Consider the following 16,790-nt stretch of genomic DNA (forward strand, 5'->3'; position numbering starts at 1 on the left):
CCCGAGTCTGACTGTGGAAGAGCACATCTGGTTTTATGGCCTCCTGAAAGGGCTCTCTGGACAACAGCTTCGAGATGAGATGGAGCAGATAATACAAGATGTGGGGCTGCCCCATAAGCGGGGGGAACAGACCAAGAAGCTGTCAGGTAAGGGCGTGGTGCATGAATTGCAAGATGCAGAAGGTGAAGTGGCTTCCTAGGATTACAAAACAAAAGTAGCTCCCTATCCGTTTCTGTTCTTACAATAAATAATGCAAATTCCATGGAATGGAATGAACTGGTGTCTCACCATAAGAACAATAAAATAACAAAGCAAAGAGCATCCAACAATCAAAATAACGAAGATTAAAACCCCAGTTAAAACCAAAGGAACATTAAAATAATGGGGAAACGTAAAGATTTTCACCAGACACCGAAAAGAATAAAGCATCGGTACCAGGTGAACCTCTCTGGGGAGTGTATTCCATAAATGGGGCACCACTTCTACCAAGAAAAGTTCAAATTAAAGTAGGCTATAAAGGAGTCCAGATTCAGAGAATGATTGGAAGTTTTAAAAGCCGTATTATGCTATATTAGCATAAAACAAGAATAATGCGGGGCTCTAGCAAGCAAGCCAAGCTACATGGGAGAAGTCCATCCTTGCACACCCTCTTAGGGCACAATGGCCTCCCTGCATGATAAGCCAAGATTACTTTTTCTTCCCTCTGAGAAAAAAAATAGAGCAAAATGTCCAACTGAAACCACGTTCTCTCATTTTTCTCCCGTTAGGTGGGATGCAGCGCAAACTCTCCGTGGCCATTGCGTTCGTGGGCGGCTCCAAGGTGGTGATTCTAGACGAGCCCACGGCGGGCGTCGACCCCTATTCCCGCCGAGGCATCTGGGAACTGCTGCTGAAATACCGTGCAGGTATCTGGGGTTGGGAGTGGGTCAGTTGGAAGCAAGAGCAAGCTCAGGGACAGTAGATTCTCTTGCGTATTTCCACCAAAATGTGCAATAAAACAAGCAGGACCCCCCCATAAATTTGCTGTCATGATCAGCCAAGGTTAGCATGCATCTAAAAGCTGCAGAGCAAGGGGATATCTTGAGAAACGTGGTAAGAGTTGGAGCTCTCCTGTGGCGATGCGATCCAAGCTCCAGGTGCTTCCTGCAAGGATGTGCTTCAGGATACCGGGACAGAGGGACTGGAAAACATCAAGATACGTGCCCCCCCCCCCCCGAAATAGCTCTTCTGCTGATCTGCAGCCACTTCTGATTGCTAAACATTGGCAATACTTGATTTGCTCTTTATTTACTTAAATCCTGTTTGTTTAGCTTTTTTCCTTTTCCATAAAGTGCGGGTGGTGTCTTATAGGAAACCCAACATTTTCACAAAATACAACCTGCAAGCAGAATGAAAGGAACAAACCAAATGAAATGGTTATTTAGCCAAGCAAAGGAGAGTTTGAAACAGTAAGCAATGCACACAGTAGAAATTGATATGTTACAAAGCCCTGCTTAAATCAAGCTACCTCAGTCACCCAGCTAAGGGGTACCTCTTGCAAGAGGTCGTCACATCTGGGTGCCATAGCAAAGAAGGCCCCGTTTGAGGCAACTGGCTCAGATGGTGGCAGGGCTCTAGGGCAGCCTGTGAGGTGGAGCAGAGACCTTCTGGTAAGGAGGGATCTTATAGGAAATACTTAAAGGAACTGGAGAAGTCTGCCCTTGGGGATGTAATCTAGGCCATCCAAAATCATATTAAGAGTACCTCTCTTCTTCTGCTCCCCTAGGCCGGACCATCATCTTGTCCACCCACTACATGGAGGAGGCAGACCTGCTTGGGGACCGTGTGGCCATAATTTCTCAGGGCCGGCTCTGCTGCTGCGGTTCCTCACTCTTCCTCAAGACCAAACTGGGGACAGGGTACTATCTGACCCTGGTGAAGCGGGAGGGCTGGAGCGGCTGCAGCTCGGCCGGCCCCGCCGGTGGCGCTGTGTCCCCCAACAGAAAGGTAAACGAGGCGTCCTTGCTTCAGAACATCTTGACCGCTGTTCATAAAAGGTGGGGCAGGGGGGCTTGAGGGCGTTCCCTGAGGGTGACCACATCCACTTGCTGCTGTGTGTTGACCCATGGGAAGAAAATGTCTAGTTGGACTTTTGTAATGTGCTCTTCGTGGGGCTGCCCTTGAACATGGCCCAGATTCTTCAGCTGGTCCTAAACAGAGCAACCAGTCTTTTGATGAGGGCCGGTAGGTATGCTCACGTCACACCGGTCCTCTACCATCTGTGCTGGCTGAAGTCCGGGCCCAAGTTAAGGTGCTAAAAATGACATACAAAGCTCTAATCAGTTGAAGGCCTGGATATCTGAAGGAGTGTCCCCTTCTGCATTCCATTCATTTATTTATTTATAGTGTTTCTACCCTGCCCTTAACAGTGTCTCAGGATGGCTTACAACATAATCAACAGACAATAAATAAACAGAAAAGATAGAAACAACATAATGCAAAAGTGACTAAGCATGACAATGTTGTTGTTGCTAGTCCTGAAGTTGTGTCCGATCCATCGCGATCCCATGGACAACATTCCTCCAGGCCTTCCTGTCCTCCGCCATCCCCCGGAGTCCACCTAATCTCACACTGACTGCCCCAGTGACTCCATCCAGCCACCTCATCCACTGCCGTCCCCTTCTCCTTTTGCCATCAATTGTTCCCAGCATTAGGCCCTTCTCTAGGGAGTCCTTCCTTCTCATTACGTCGCTAAAATATTTGGGCTTCATCTTCAGCATCTGGCCTTCTAAACAGCAGTCAGGGTTGATCTTCTCTAGGACTGACCGGTTTGATTGCCTTGCGGTCCAAGGGACTCGCAGGAGTCTCCTCCAGCACCACAATTCAAGGGCCTCAATCCTTTGGCACTCAGCCTTCCTTATGGTCCAGCTTTCACACCATGCATTGCAACTGGGAAAACCATAGCCTTGACTATACACACTTTTGTTGGCAGGGTGATGTCTCTGCTTTTTAGTATGCTGTCTAGATTTGCCATCGCTTTCCTCCCCAGGAGCAAGCGTCTTTTAATCTCTTGGCTGCAGTCCCTATCTGTGGTGATCTAGGAGCCCAAGAAAATAAAATCTGTCCCTACCTCCATTTCTTCCCCATCTATTTGCCAGGAAGTGATAGGTCTGTATGCCATGATCTTAGTTTTCTTAATATTAAATTTCAAGCCAGCATTTGTGCTCTCCTCTTCCCCCTGCATCAAGAGTCTCTTTAGTTCCTCTTCACTTTCTACCATTAGTGTGGTATCATCTGCATATCTGAGGTTGTTGATATTTCTTGCAATCTTAATTCCAACTGGTAATTCATCCAGCCCCGCCTTTCTCATGATGTGCTCTGTATATGAGTTAAATAGGCAGGGCAACAGTATACAGCCTTGCCGAACTCCTTTCTCAATTTTGAACCTATCAGTGGTTCCGTGTCCAGTTCTCACTGTTGCTTCTTGACCTGCATGCAGGTTTCTCAAGAGACAAATAAGATGGTCTGGGACTCCCATCTCTTTAAGAACTTGCCACAATTTGTTGTGATCCACACAATCCAAGGCTTTAGCATAGTCAATGAAGCAGAAGATGTTTTTCTGGAGCTCCCTAGCTTTCTCCATGATCCAGCGTATGTTGGCAATTTGATCTCCAGTTCCTCTCCCTCTTTGAAATCCTGCCTGTACTTCTGGTAGTTCTCGGTCCACATACTGCTGGAGCCCAGCTTGTAGGGTTTTGAGCATCACTTTGCTAGCATGTGAAATGAGTGCAATGGTGTGGGAGTTTGAACATTCTTTGGCATTGCCCTCCTTTGGGATTGGAATGTAAACTGACCTTTTCCAATCCTGTGGCCACTGTGGAGTTTGCCAAATGTGCTGGCATATTGAGTGTAGCACTTTTACTGCAGTGTCTTCTAGGATTTGAATAGCTCAGCTGGAATGCTGTCACCTCCACTAGCTTTGTTGTTGCTCAGACTTCCTAAGGCCCATTTGACTTCACATTCCAGGATGTCTGGCTCGAGGTCAGTGACCACCCCATCGTGGTTTTCAGGGACATTAAGATCTTTCTTGAATAGTTCTTCTGTGTAATCTTGCCTCCTCTTCTTAATCTCTTCTGCCTCTGTTAGGTCCCTGCCATTTTGGTCCTTTATCATGCCCATGTTTGCATGGAGCATTCCCTTCGTATCTCCAATTTTCCTGAAAAGATCTCTGGTCCTCCCTATTCTATTGTTTTCTTCTATTTCTTTACACTGCTCATTTAAGAAGCCCTTCTTATCTCTTCTAGCCATTCTGTGCAATTCTGCATTCAGTCGGGTGCATCTTTCTCTTTCTCCCTTGCCTTTTGCTTCCCTTCTTTCTTCAGTTATTTGTAAAGCTTCCTCAGGCAGCCATTTTGCTTTCTTGCATTTCTTTTTCTTTGGGATGGTTTCAGTAGCATGACAATAAAAGCAGTTAAAAATTTAAATGTTAAAATGTTGGGCAAATAAAAAGGGTTTTACCTTGTGCTGAAATGAATATAGTGTCGCGCCAGGTAAATACATCTGCCAACCCCCTGAGATCCAGGTCTGAGGTCCTTCTTCAGGAGCCATCTTTGAAGGAGATCAGAATAGTTGCTACCTGGAGAAGGGCCTTTTCTGCAGTGGTACCCTTGCTCTTGAACCTGTTTCTCAAAGAAGTACGCTTGGTGCTGACCCTTTATTCATTCTGGTGCCAGGCCATACCCTTTCTATTTTCCCTGTATTATAAGAACCAACTGTGTTTTTAATATTGAGAGCTAGTGTGGTGTCGTGGTGAAGAGCTGGGACTGGGACTCAAGCGATCTGAGTTCTAGTCCCCGCTCGGCCATGGAGCCAACTGGGTGACTTTGGGCCAGTCACAGACTCTCAGCCCAACCCACCTCACAGGGTTGTTGTTGTGGGGATAAGATGGAGGAGGAGATGTAAGCTGCCTTGAGCCCTTTGCAGGAAAATGGCAGGATATAAAATCAAAAATAAATAAATAAATATTGGTTTATTAGATTTATTTTATTGCATGCTGCCTCTACTGCTCGTATCGCCATCCTGAGACTTTGGAATAAAAATGCTCCAGAATAAATATTTTTATGAGCAGCATCTCCAGCTGCCAATCCTATCCCTTCTCCACTGGTCTGCATTTTAGGGGAGGGCAACCGACACCCCATGGGCCAGTGGTCGTCCACAGAGGCGTATCCCTGGACGCTTGAGCTTCTGTTTTCTGGTGCTTCTCCTGCTCCAGACATCGCCTTTCTCTCTGTAGGCTGACAGTGATTCCGAGAGGAGCTGCGACACGGGACTCGGGAGCGAACCCAACAGCGAGGCCAATGCCACCAGTGAGTTACACCTCCTGGGTCCAGGAGGCTCCTGGCATGTTCTATCTGGGCTCAGAGTGTGCAAGGAATCCGTATGGGGTGGGAATCCATCAGATTCTCGGGGCTCAGATCCCCAAATGTTCAGCATCCACTGCCTGCTTGTGAGCAATCGAGCTGTACACCCTGCCTTCGTCACTGATGGCCGTGAGTAGGGAAGAGGGTCAGTCACCGAGAACGGCTCAAAGTATCCCTCTTCTGCATCCCATAGTTGCTTCTGAGGGAGAAAGTTGCTGGTTGCACAACTCTTTGAAGGGTGTACAGCTATTAAAGCAGCATAAAGCTGTTTTTGTCTCTTGCTGCAGAGGATGAAATTAGAACTGGTAGACTGCTAGAACAGAGACCCAGGTTTGGGCTTGCTGAAACTTTTCAACCGCCATGACTTTTCCTTGGCTGGAAACCCAAATAGCAGCACTTTTTAACGCTGTATGGGGGACAAAAGGAGGAAGGCTGTAGCTGTCATGTTTGACTTCCGGGCCTCCACTGGTCGGCCACTAAAGAACGAGTTGGATAAGATGCGCCAATGGCTTTGACTTCTTCCCACTGGAGTTGCTTCGCCCAGGCGCTTCTCTGGCTCCCTGAAAGGAGCCCCATGAAATTGTTATGGTTTTGAACAGATGTGCTCCAGCTGTCAGCTGTGATCCAGAAGCTGGTGCCGGGATCTTGTCTGGTGGAGGAAATTGGCCAGGAAATACTATATGTCCTGCCGTATAGTGGAGCAAAAGATGGTACTTACGGGGCTTTATTCCAAGAGCTGGACGCTCGGCTGGCTGAATTTGGCATCTCGGGATACGGCATTTCGGACACCAGCTTGGAAGAGGTAGGGATTTTTCATCAGAAGTGACCCTTCAGATTGCCTGGCCAGGTGACAGAGGTCCTTGTCCCTTCGGCCAGCTCTGACTCACCAAGCGCTGCTTCAGAAGCTTTTCTTCAAAAGCAGGACCTTGAGAAAGAGAATCAAGGAGGACGATTGTCCATGGTGTAGGGCTTTAGAGCTTCCGTTTGTTTTTCTTCCAGATTTTCCTGAAAGTTGCAGAGGATACAGGTGTGGATGCAGCAGGTAACATGAAATGCACCTGCTGCAGGTGCTGCTATACAGAGGGGGTCACAAGTAGAGATGCTAAGGCTTAAATTTTGCGGCTGGGCAGAATGGAAATTGTAAGGTCAAAATGTTCCCTTCAGAGGCTGTTCCTTTGTACATGGGAGGGATGCTTTCCCTGCGCACCAGGCCAAATGGTGCAGGAAAAGAAATTATGCTGCCAATTATATTGGGATCGCTTTTTGCAGTGTTTCATCCATGCACGAGGTCTTGTCAATGACACAGAAAGATATGGGGAAAGAAGGAAGGAGCACAAGGAATGGAGGGCTGTAGCCAGTGATGTTTCCTCCAGGTCTGGATTTGGGAGCCTCCTGCTCATTTATTTATTTAAAACTTTTATATGCTGTCCCTTATGCCTTGGCATCTCAAGATGGCTCACAATCCATAAAATTGAAATACAATAAAATCACATATATAAATAACATGATTCAATAAAAGTTTACATAAAAGACAAAATTGAAACGACTGTTCAAAATGATTAAAATACTAATTTTAAAAATAGTGATTAAATAAAAAGCTTTTGACCTGGCGCTGAAAAGAATATAAACTCGGTGCCAGGCGCACCTCTCTGGACAGCGCATTCCATAATCTGCAAAGCTAGCTCTGTTTTGTTTTACAGGGCTCCAGCGTCTCCTTTGGAGGCACTGAATGGGTCTTGCAATGGACTGCACAAGGACCAATAATTCAGTTTAAGGATAAGACAAAGGATCAGATTAATTCAGATTAAGGATAAGACATTAAGGATCATGATTTGGGGTGATTTAGACAAGAAACACTTGCTCACCATGATTTTTGTGAAATATAAAAAACTCCTAGTCATTACTTCTGAACGGGCACATATAGATTATACATACCACATGCAAATTTTCTGCAGATACACATCTATATAAAGTCTTTCCTAATTTGTAAGTGTCTACCAGCATTCTTAGATGGTGCACCCCCTGGAATTCCAAACAGGATGAAGGATGTCAAATGGAAAAACTCATTACATTAACGAATTACTGGAATTATAATGGAATAGAAATTCTGGAGGAGTGCTATGCAGGACAGGATGAAATTCCGAAGGACTAGCACCATGAAAACATGAGGCTCAATTCTTCCCTCTGGGTTCACTTTCTTCCAGTCACGTTTCTTCCTTTTGTGCAGGGGATGCAGATACCTTCTCCCAGGGTGTCAAAGTGGCAACTTCAGCATCTTCTTGCCCCATCAGGAAGCTGAACGAGGACGTGGACACAGCTGAGGCAGAGATCGGTAAGTGAGAGAGTGTTCGAAGAGGTAAGTGGCATTTTCTGCCACTGATCTTCTTTCACAGCCTCACTCATGGAATGCTTGTTCTGTGAGCCCTTTTGGTCCCTTCCTAATCTTTGGTTTCACTGAGTTGCTTATTTATTAGATTTATATCCCACTTTTTCTTGCAATGAACCTAATACAGCTTCCACCATTCTCCTCTTCCTGCTTTCCATCTGATCCCCATCACAACCCTGTGAGGTAGGCTGGGCTGAGAGGCTGTGGCTGGCCCAAAGTCACCCGCTTGGTTCTATGGCCAAGTGGGGACCCAAACCCAGATCTCCTGAGTCCCAGTTTTGTGCTCTTAACCACGACTCCACACACAAATCATGGCGCCTTGGGCTGCAGCTTGGGTGTATTGAATGGGTGAATTTTCACTGGAAGCTCCAATCCAGGACATGGGTCAGGGGTGAATTATATTACTCAGGAAAATCTTCCTACCCAAAGATCCTACTTGCTTGTTTCTACATTTATATTCCACCTTTTTTGGCCCGTTGCAAGGAACTGAAAGCTCACGGTGCGTTACAGGGCCCACGCAATCTTCCTCTTCCTCACTGATTCCCCATAACAACCTTATGAGGTAGCTTAGGTGGACAGGCCTAAAGCTTCATGACCTCAAGCGAATTTGCCTGGGAGTGCATCAATTTGATTTGCTCTGCCTTTCTGAATGCACAGCAAATTAAGTTCAGATCCAAACATCTCCAGTGTAAAAAAATACTGAAGAGGGTGGCAGTCCTTGGACTGCTTCTGGATTAGACCACCTTCTGGCTGTGTTCAGCTACAGCACCCATCATCCCCATTCAGGATTCATATGTTTATGAGCATAGGAAGATGCCCGTCATGGGTAAATCTCTTCTTTTTGCTTGGTGCTCCTCAGAATTCCAGCTTGCTTTGATTAACCCCTGTGCTTGTAGAGTCTGCTTTGCAAAAACTCAGCACCAGGGGTAACCCCCGGAGGGTCCCCAAATGGCCACATCCCCTCTGTTGACCCTGCCCCTTCTTCACCACCGGGGATGGTTTGATGGTGACCTGGCTGTTGCGTAGTTTTTTGTAAGGTTGAAATAAAACTCTGGTATGCCACAGTTCCAGCAAAGTCTCAAAATTGGCACAGAAGCACAAAAGCCTAGGAGAAGACACTGCGTCTTCTGTTTCTGCAAACCCAGCCTTGGGAGTTGCGTTTTCATGTGCTTATCTGGGAAGAGCTTTCAGATTGCGATACAAATCAGTTGCCTTATATCACGCAAGCCATTAAATGCCAAAGTTTTCTCTAGTAATTTTCACTGCCACTAAGTGGGAATCAAGGGAAGCACTTCTCTACCTGCGCAGGTGTTTGGGGCGGGGATGCACAACAGAGAGCACAACGACTTGCGCCCGCTCACCTCATGGAGGCAGGTGTACTGGACATGATACGGTGCAACTTTCTCCTCTCCTTTGATCTCCACACTGATGTGCAGCCGGATAGCTCCGGAGACGGCCGACTTGTCTGTCCGCTTGTCTGAAAAGGTGCAAGGGCAGAGAAAGGATATGAAGAGCAGCGTAGGCAGTCTATTTTTATTATGCTAGTGGGGAGATGCGGAATTATTTTCGCCACAAAGGGAGCAGAATCTCATGCCTGGGATTTACATCTTCCCTGGTGAGCCCCAAAGTGGGAAAACTTTATATTTTCTAGGCAAGGTTTGTCTGCTCAAAAGCTGAAACTGCTTGCAACAAGAAGGACATGGCAGTATGGACATGACCTTGGACAATATCCAGAAAAGCAGGGAAATGTTTCATGAACACACAAAGTGGAAGAGAAAATTACTAGAGAAAACATTGGCATTTAATGGATTACGTGATATAATTTTGGATATTTTTGCCCCCTGCTCTGCAGAACGTGCCTTCCTGCCCTGCAAAATTTTTCTGAACATCAGTTCAGCCCTCACACTGAAGGGGGTAAAAGGACTCTCTAGGGAGGACTTTTAAAAAAGGAGGATCTTGGTTCACTGGCTCCATGTCTCAGCTGCAACCACTCTTCCCTGCTTCTTCCTGTCAAGAAAAGACCGAACTTTTAAAAGCAATTCTTATGTGAAATGATTACTTCTCTTTGGCTACTTACTAATTTTCTGTAATGATGTATTATCGTGTAAAATTGTAGTTATAAGTTTAAACAAAACAATGCTTTGTGAAGTTTCTTGTATCTAGTTTTATAAGCAATTTTAGTATGTGGTCCCTTGATAACTTTTTCTTTTGATGCTTCTGTTTTTTTTCTGTTTCTTACTTACAAACACATACACAAACTTCACTTTAATCTGTTCTTGGATTAAGGCCCTCTGCATTCCCCCAGATTTATGTCCAGACTTCGCTCCAGCACGAAGCACCACAGGTTAAAGCCAGAAAGAACTTCTCACCAACTTAACCTCCTCTCTCTCTCTCTCTCCTTGTCTGCATTCTTATGCTCAGGTAAAGGACGTAAGAAAGGTAAATGTTTCAGGATTTGCTGCCTTCTAAGCCTGGGCACCTTCTTACACTCATCAGCTAATTGTACTTTATTACACACCAAAGAGCAAACAATCCTGGAAGCCTTTCAGTTTTCTAGGAGGCTGCACCAGATTGTTCGTTTCTTGGCTTTTTCATCACTCAGGATTTATCCTTCAGGGCCAAAGTTGCACAGACCCAGCAGAACTCTTTGATTAGATAGTTAGACACATTTCTCATCACTGTGGACTCTTTGTTCCCCTAAATTTAGCCGCTGTCCTAACAGAAGCCTGATGGACTTTGGTCAGGATGACTTTTTCCAGCCATAATCTTGCTTCCTTTGTTTAAAGTATTCAGACAGCTTTGATTACGCAGTGGTATAAAAATGAAATTCATATCAAATCATCAGGCATGTATTTTGGCATGGGTTTGTCTTGAGCCTGGAGGGATGACCTCTTTGCTTTATGCAGCAGAATTTATCTCCTGATGGAGATACAAATGACAAGAGCTGCTTTATGGATATGGGTCAGATAAACTATTGTGACTAGGCTCTTGTTGCCTTTGGGGATTGTGCGGGCTCATTTTATTCAGGTTATATGTCACTTTTTTCCTTGCAAAGAACTCCAAGCAGCTTACATGGGTCTCCTCCTGCTCCCCGCCTTATCCCCACAACAACAGCCCTGTGAGGTAGGCTGGGCTGGGAGTCTGTGACCTGCCCAAAGTCACCCAGTGGGCTCCATGGCTGAGCGGGGACTCGAACCGGGATCTCCTGAGTTCCAGGCCCTCACATTTGTCCTTTCCTGCCTCAGGATGAGACACTCCAAAATTGCCCTACTCTGTCATTGGAGGTACCCCCCGTTTCCTATTCCTCCTGCTAAGAACTCTGGGGGTTAAATGTAGCTTTCTCTGTTTTAGCCACACAACAGCCTGATCAGGTTGTACTGATTTCAAGCAAGAGCTTCATAGCAGAGCAGGGGGTTTGAACCAGAATCAAGGAAGAGAGATCTTGTTCTGGCTGGTCTCTCTGCTGTCCCCGCTTTTCCAGGCCATGCTTAACAGACAGGTGCTGGGGCTCAGCTATCCCTGTGCCCGTCACAGTCAGGACTCTGTTTCCCTGCAAGCCTGGCAGATGGGCTTTGAGTCCGGCGGGTGCCTGCAGTTAAGGCTTCCTGAGAACGGCTTCTCCTTGGCGCTGCTGCTTGTTCCCCGCTTCATCTTCTCCTCATGCCTTCTGCCTTTATGTTGACCCCTGCCTGGCACCACTCCGACGCGTCGTTTGGCTCCAGAAACGCCCCCGTTAGTTTTGGGCCATGCGCTGCCTTGGCCCTGCTGACCAGCATCCTGATGGCGGTCCTAGCTGAGCTCTGACGTCGCTTCTTTCCCTTTCGCCTGCAGAGGAAGCAAAGGAGACGGATCTCTTGCAGGGCACGGGAGCCCAGGTTTCTTCCCGGTTGACAGGGTGGGCACTGACTTGCCAACAACTCCGTGCGCTCTTCATCAAGAGACTCCTGTATACCAGCCGTAGCACCAGAGGACTCTTTGCACAAGTATAATAATGGCCGTCTGTTCTCTTATAATGCTGTGGAAAAGGAGTGGGGCAGGGGATGAGAGGGCGAAAACTGAATTGGGTCACCCTCTTGTGCTGGTTGTCCTGTTCTGACACACGCGCTGGTGACTTCCCGCCTTGACTTCTGTAATGCGCTCTACGTGGGGCTACCCTTGAAGACGGTCCGGATACTTCAATTGGTTCAAAGTAGAGCTGCCAGGCTGCTGACGGGGACTGGGCGTTATGTTCACATGACTCCAGTCCTCCATCAGCTTCACTGGCTTCCCATTGAAGTCCGGGCCCAATTCAAGGTGTTGGTGATGACCTATAAAGCCCTAAACGGCTTGGGTCCTGGTTACCTGAAGGAGCGCTTACATCCATATATGCCCGCCCGCCCCCTGAGATCGGCGGGAGAGGCCCTTCTCCGGGAACCCTCCGTGAAAGAAATTAGGAGGGTGGGTACTCGGAGGAGGGCTTTCTCTGCGGTGGCGCCCAATCTATGGAATGTGCTCCCCAGAGAGGTCCGCCTGGCGCTGTCGTTATTTGTTTTTCGGCGCCAGGCGAAGACCTTTTTATTTAAACGTCATTTTAATTGTTAATATTATTTTATATTGTTAATTTGTTGTATGTATTATATTTTAATTTTATGTTGTGAGCCGCCCCGAGGCTTCGGCAAATGGGGCAGCATAGAAATGTTTTAATAATAAATAAATAAATAAAACTGGCAGCAGGATGAAGACCAGGAAGCAGAGGAAGGCAAGAAGGGCTTTGCAAAGGTCCTGCCAGCCTGAGCGTGCTTCTGCTAGGCTTGGGTCGGCAGCCTTTAACACTCAAAGAGCCATTTGGACCCGTTTCCCACACAAAAGAAAACACTGGGAGCCGCAAAACCCTTTTGACACTAAAATGAAGATCACACTGCAAATAGCGTTTTTTACCTTACTGCTGTGTGTATCTTCATTAGGACTGAGCTGCAGCTCTTGTTCAGTCACTAAAAACTGTTGTTTTTAATCTTACATTATAAACTAGTGGGACTCCTTTCATATATTTTGAATAGGAGAACAGCTTCCTGCAGAGTCAAAGTCAGTGCTAAAGGGCTGTGTGCATTAAGCAGCAAACCCCATAAATTCATCAGCAGTAAAAGCAAACGAATCTACCCACATATCATTAAACGTTCGGTTTTCTTCAGAAACTTTTCTTCGATTTATTCATGGTTGGCCTACGGGGCGGGTGGGGGGGGGGCTCAGTAAATCAGTGCTGGTCCTGGTCCGCAGATCAGTGGCTCTGCCTGCTGGAGATATAGGTGTGTTTAGTGACTGATTAGCAGATGAACAGTCAAGTGCTGTGAATTGTGACAGGTCCCAAGCGCAGCTTTTGACATTCAGAGGAAGGAGATTACATTAGGACAAAGAGAATCCTTTCAGCAGTGTTTGGTGTAACATGAGAGCCTGCAGGAAGCTTGTTTAGCAGAGGAATGTATTAACCAGCTAGCGCTGCCTTCCTGAGAGGAGCTCTGAGCAGATCGGCAGCTGTGCCGGCGCGTGTTTTGAGCGACGGAGCCGCAGCAGAGGGGTTCAAGAGCCATGTGCGGCTCCGGAGCCACGGGTTGCTGACCCCTGTGCTAGCAGAATAGGTGGGTGTTGTCTCACAAGGGCGTGGGTGTGCTGATTGGCTTGTTCAGCCTGATTTCGTAGCCCAGAACTTCTGCAAGGGGAGGAGATGAAGGTTATTCTAGAGACCCATCCTTTGCACCAGAAACTGGCCAGGAGGATGTGTACCCCAAGAAAGCAGCTTGTGCTTAGTCTTTGCTAGGGTCTGCTGCACACAGGGCTATTGGAGTGCTGAGTCCCCTGACCTTCCAGGGTTTCATTTCCAGATTGTGCTCCCAGCTGCCTTTGTCTGCATTGCGCTTTTCTTCAGCCTGATCGTCCCGCCGTTTGGCAAGTATCCACCCTTGCTCCTGGAGCCCTGGATGTATGGAATCCAGTCCACCTTTTTCAGGTACACCTGCACTCCTCGTTAGGGGTGAGCCAAACATCTGAATTTCCTGGGGGATGCAAAGAGGAGATGAAACTTCCTCCAGGGCTCCGTTTTGTGGGGGGAATTCTGAGGTCAGGTCAGATTTCATGAGCTGATAGATTCCAGTCTCCTTCTTGCAATGTGGTTGAATCTGTTTCAGCCAGCAGGGCGAATTCCATTTTTGATAAACTTCTGTTGATGCAATTCCAGGGATGGGAAAGAATGAAGTCAGCTTGGCAATTTGGTCTCATATCTTCTATTTCATCTTACATTACCAGCCAAAAGGGTTGCTAATTAAGCCTCAGGGGAAGATAGTCCTGTCCTTACTGATACCGATAGTCATCCATTTCAGAAGAATTACTGGATCTTTGGTTGCATCTAATTCAGCAAAGTTGTGTTTCTGTGTACTGGACACTACAATATCTTTTTAATAAGGATTTGAGTAATTTGGCTAACTTGTTGGAGATAGTTAAGAGAAGCATTAACTTTGTTCTATCTGTTCAGCCCACAACTGAATCTTGTGTTCAGTTCTGGGCCCCTTGTTACAGGAGGGATATAGCCAGGTTAGAGTCAGTGCAGTGAAGGGCCACAAGGTTGGTGGCCGGTTTGCAGGGGATGCCATATGAGGCAAGACAGAGGGAACGGGGTCTCTTCAGCCTGGAGGAGAGGAGACTCGGGATCTGTTGGTGGCATACAGGTGTGTGAGGGGGTGTCACACGGAGGTGGGCAGAGACCTGTTCTCCCCTGCAGAGGAAGGCAGGACGCGCTCCAAGGGAGCCAAGCTCAGGGAGCCCAGGTTCGATTTGGATGCCAGGATGTCCTTCCTGACAGTTGGGACCCCGAGGGGGTGGAATGGGCTTCCAGCGGAGGTGACTGAGGCCCCATCGGTGAGGGTGTTCAAGGATAGGCTGGACATGCACATGGTGGGCATGTCTTGAGCGGAGCCGGCTTGAGCCGGGGGTCAGACTAGATGGCCCGGCAGGCCCCTTCCGACTCACTCTGTTTCTGTACTTTAGCAAGTCCAATGTTCACTGCTTTTGCGTAGGAAGTAATAGTACAGAAAAATCTTGCGATGGAAAACCATTTATTTGTTCTACTGCAAATTCTACTCAATCATTTACTTGCTTCTTGGTATTTAGAGAAGGTCAATGTGAATAGTCACCTAAAAGATTAGCATTATAACACTGGAAGGACAGATGATTGCCTGTAATAACAATAATTTATTGGAGCCTTGAAGATGCTCTGAAATGGTAGTCTTTAGGCATATCATTCAGGCATTAGGCCATCAGGCATTCATGTAGTCTGCCGCCTCTTAAAGTCAATGCAGAACTAAGCCTTAGAAGAACACACATGCCCACAAACACACTCTGTCCCGCACGCCCACACACACACACTCTCTCCCAGGCGCACATCGCATAAGTGTCCATCGCAATGGATAAATTCAAACCTTAAGTTGCCATACTTTCAATTCCTCTTTTATTTTTGTGTTCTGTTTTGATTTATTGAAATTTACAATAAAACTTAATGCACAGAGAGAGCGGGGGGATGCCAACTTTTTAGAAAAGGGGAAAACTTTACTGCAGTTATGGAGTGACCAAATATTTGGTTCACACGGGAAGATGACAAGGGAAGGTGGGAGAAGGAGCAAGGGGTGGGACCACCTGGCGGATCCAAGAAGGTTGTGTTTGGCCCCCTAACCTGAGCTTTTGCTGCCCTTCCCTCATGGCAGCAGCCACTGGGGGTCACCAATATGTTCTCCCCGACCCCTGAACATATCTCAGAAGACTACTTGGCTGCATAGAATGTTCTGGGTTGCCCTCAGGTTTTAAGCATGGCGTCCTTGAAGAACAACTTCGGGCTCTGCCTAACTAGACTTCATGGCCTCTGAATTGAAAGAGGACACTTTTCAAGAGCTGAACTCTCCCTGCTTGGTTGAACCGCTTTTTCCACGTGTGGGAGGCCCTGGGAGGGTGCTTGTCCAAAAGCGCATTTCCTTTCTTGGAATGTCTCTTCATTTCCCATTCCCCAGCGATGAGTCTCCAGGGGACGCTGGTTCTGCCCGTCTTTTGCAAGGATTTCTGGATGATCCTGGCTTTGGCACTAAATGCATGAAGGATAGTATGGAAGGGTGAGTCTTTCAGAGCAATAATTTCTCTTGTGCTTTTTAGGAGAAGCAGCATGGCACATCTGGTCTTCCAAAACAGTTTGTTTCGGAATCTCTTCCCAGATGAATTAACTTGGATTTATTTGCAAAGCAGAACTGATACATTAGGTAGGATCGGGCTAGCGGCTAAAATGGTGAAACAAGGGCAGCTCTTCATTTCTGTATTCTTGACCATCAGGACAACTGGAAAGGCAGGTTTACTCTTAGGGCAAACTGATGTACAAAGGGTAAAGAAAGCATCTTTTGCAGTCTTTTCATGGGCAAAATCACTGAGGCCTTTTATTCCCTTGACGACTGCAATCAATAAATAAATAAGGAAGTAAAGGTCTGTTTGAACCTTCTTTTGTTCTTTTTTTTTTTAGTAAGTTTTATTGTTATTTTAGTAGTTAGTAGAAAATAACAAATAACAATAACAAATAACAAGAACCTTCTTTTGTTCTGAGCCCTGGCAGCTGGCACTCCCAGGTCACTGGCCTCGCAAGCTGTTGCACCTGTGGAACTCCTGCCCTTGCCCAAGTCTGCCAATTTTTTAAAATTATGGAAAAAATTCTGCACATCACGGGAGCCAATCCAAAAAACGTTTTTCCAGCCATTGAGCTCCTGTCCAAGGTGGAACCTGGCCCTTTGCAGAAGCTGTCAACGGCTGTCAAAACACGACATGGGAAAGAGAGGAATGCAGTCAAGGCTGCTTTTGGGATCTCCAAACGGAAAAAGGGTAAAGGGGAAAATGCTGTGGTGAACCAAAGCAATTTCCGCAGGGGCATCCTGGCAATGCTAGTCCTCCTCCAAAGTGCCAGTGGGGGGGGGGGGGGGGGGGCGGGGGGGTCCCTGGGGAACTTTGGG

The 16,790-nt window shown here is 46.9% G+C and overlaps 1 protein-coding gene across 1 annotated transcript in view; it reads left to right on the forward strand.

The window, feature by feature from the left end:
• LOC123035370 (phospholipid-transporting ATPase ABCA1-like) overlaps positions 1-16,790 on the forward strand; it is a 55,051-nt gene that overhangs the window by 8,565 nt on the left and 29,696 nt on the right. The window contains exons 10-19 of the mRNA XM_044453448.1: positions 7-146; positions 768-905; positions 1,766-1,986; positions 5,273-5,363; positions 5,999-6,201; positions 6,399-6,441; positions 7,627-7,731; positions 11,617-11,768; positions 13,641-13,765; positions 15,813-15,911. Of these exons, the coding sequence (XP_044309383.1) occupies positions 7-146; positions 768-905; positions 1,766-1,986; positions 5,273-5,363; positions 5,999-6,201; positions 6,399-6,441; positions 7,627-7,731; positions 11,617-11,768; positions 13,641-13,765; positions 15,813-15,911 (1,317 nt within the window). The remainder of the gene's footprint in view (positions 1-6; positions 147-767; positions 906-1,765; positions 1,987-5,272; positions 5,364-5,998; positions 6,202-6,398; positions 6,442-7,626; positions 7,732-11,616; positions 11,769-13,640; positions 13,766-15,812; positions 15,912-16,790) is intronic.

The sequence above is a fragment of the Varanus komodoensis genome, unplaced genomic scaffold (assembly GCF_004798865.1).
Source record: "Varanus komodoensis strain SLA01 unplaced genomic scaffold, ASM479886v1 scaffold79, whole genome shotgun sequence".
Lineage (NCBI taxonomy): Eukaryota > Metazoa > Chordata > Lepidosauria > Squamata > Varanidae > Varanus > Varanus komodoensis.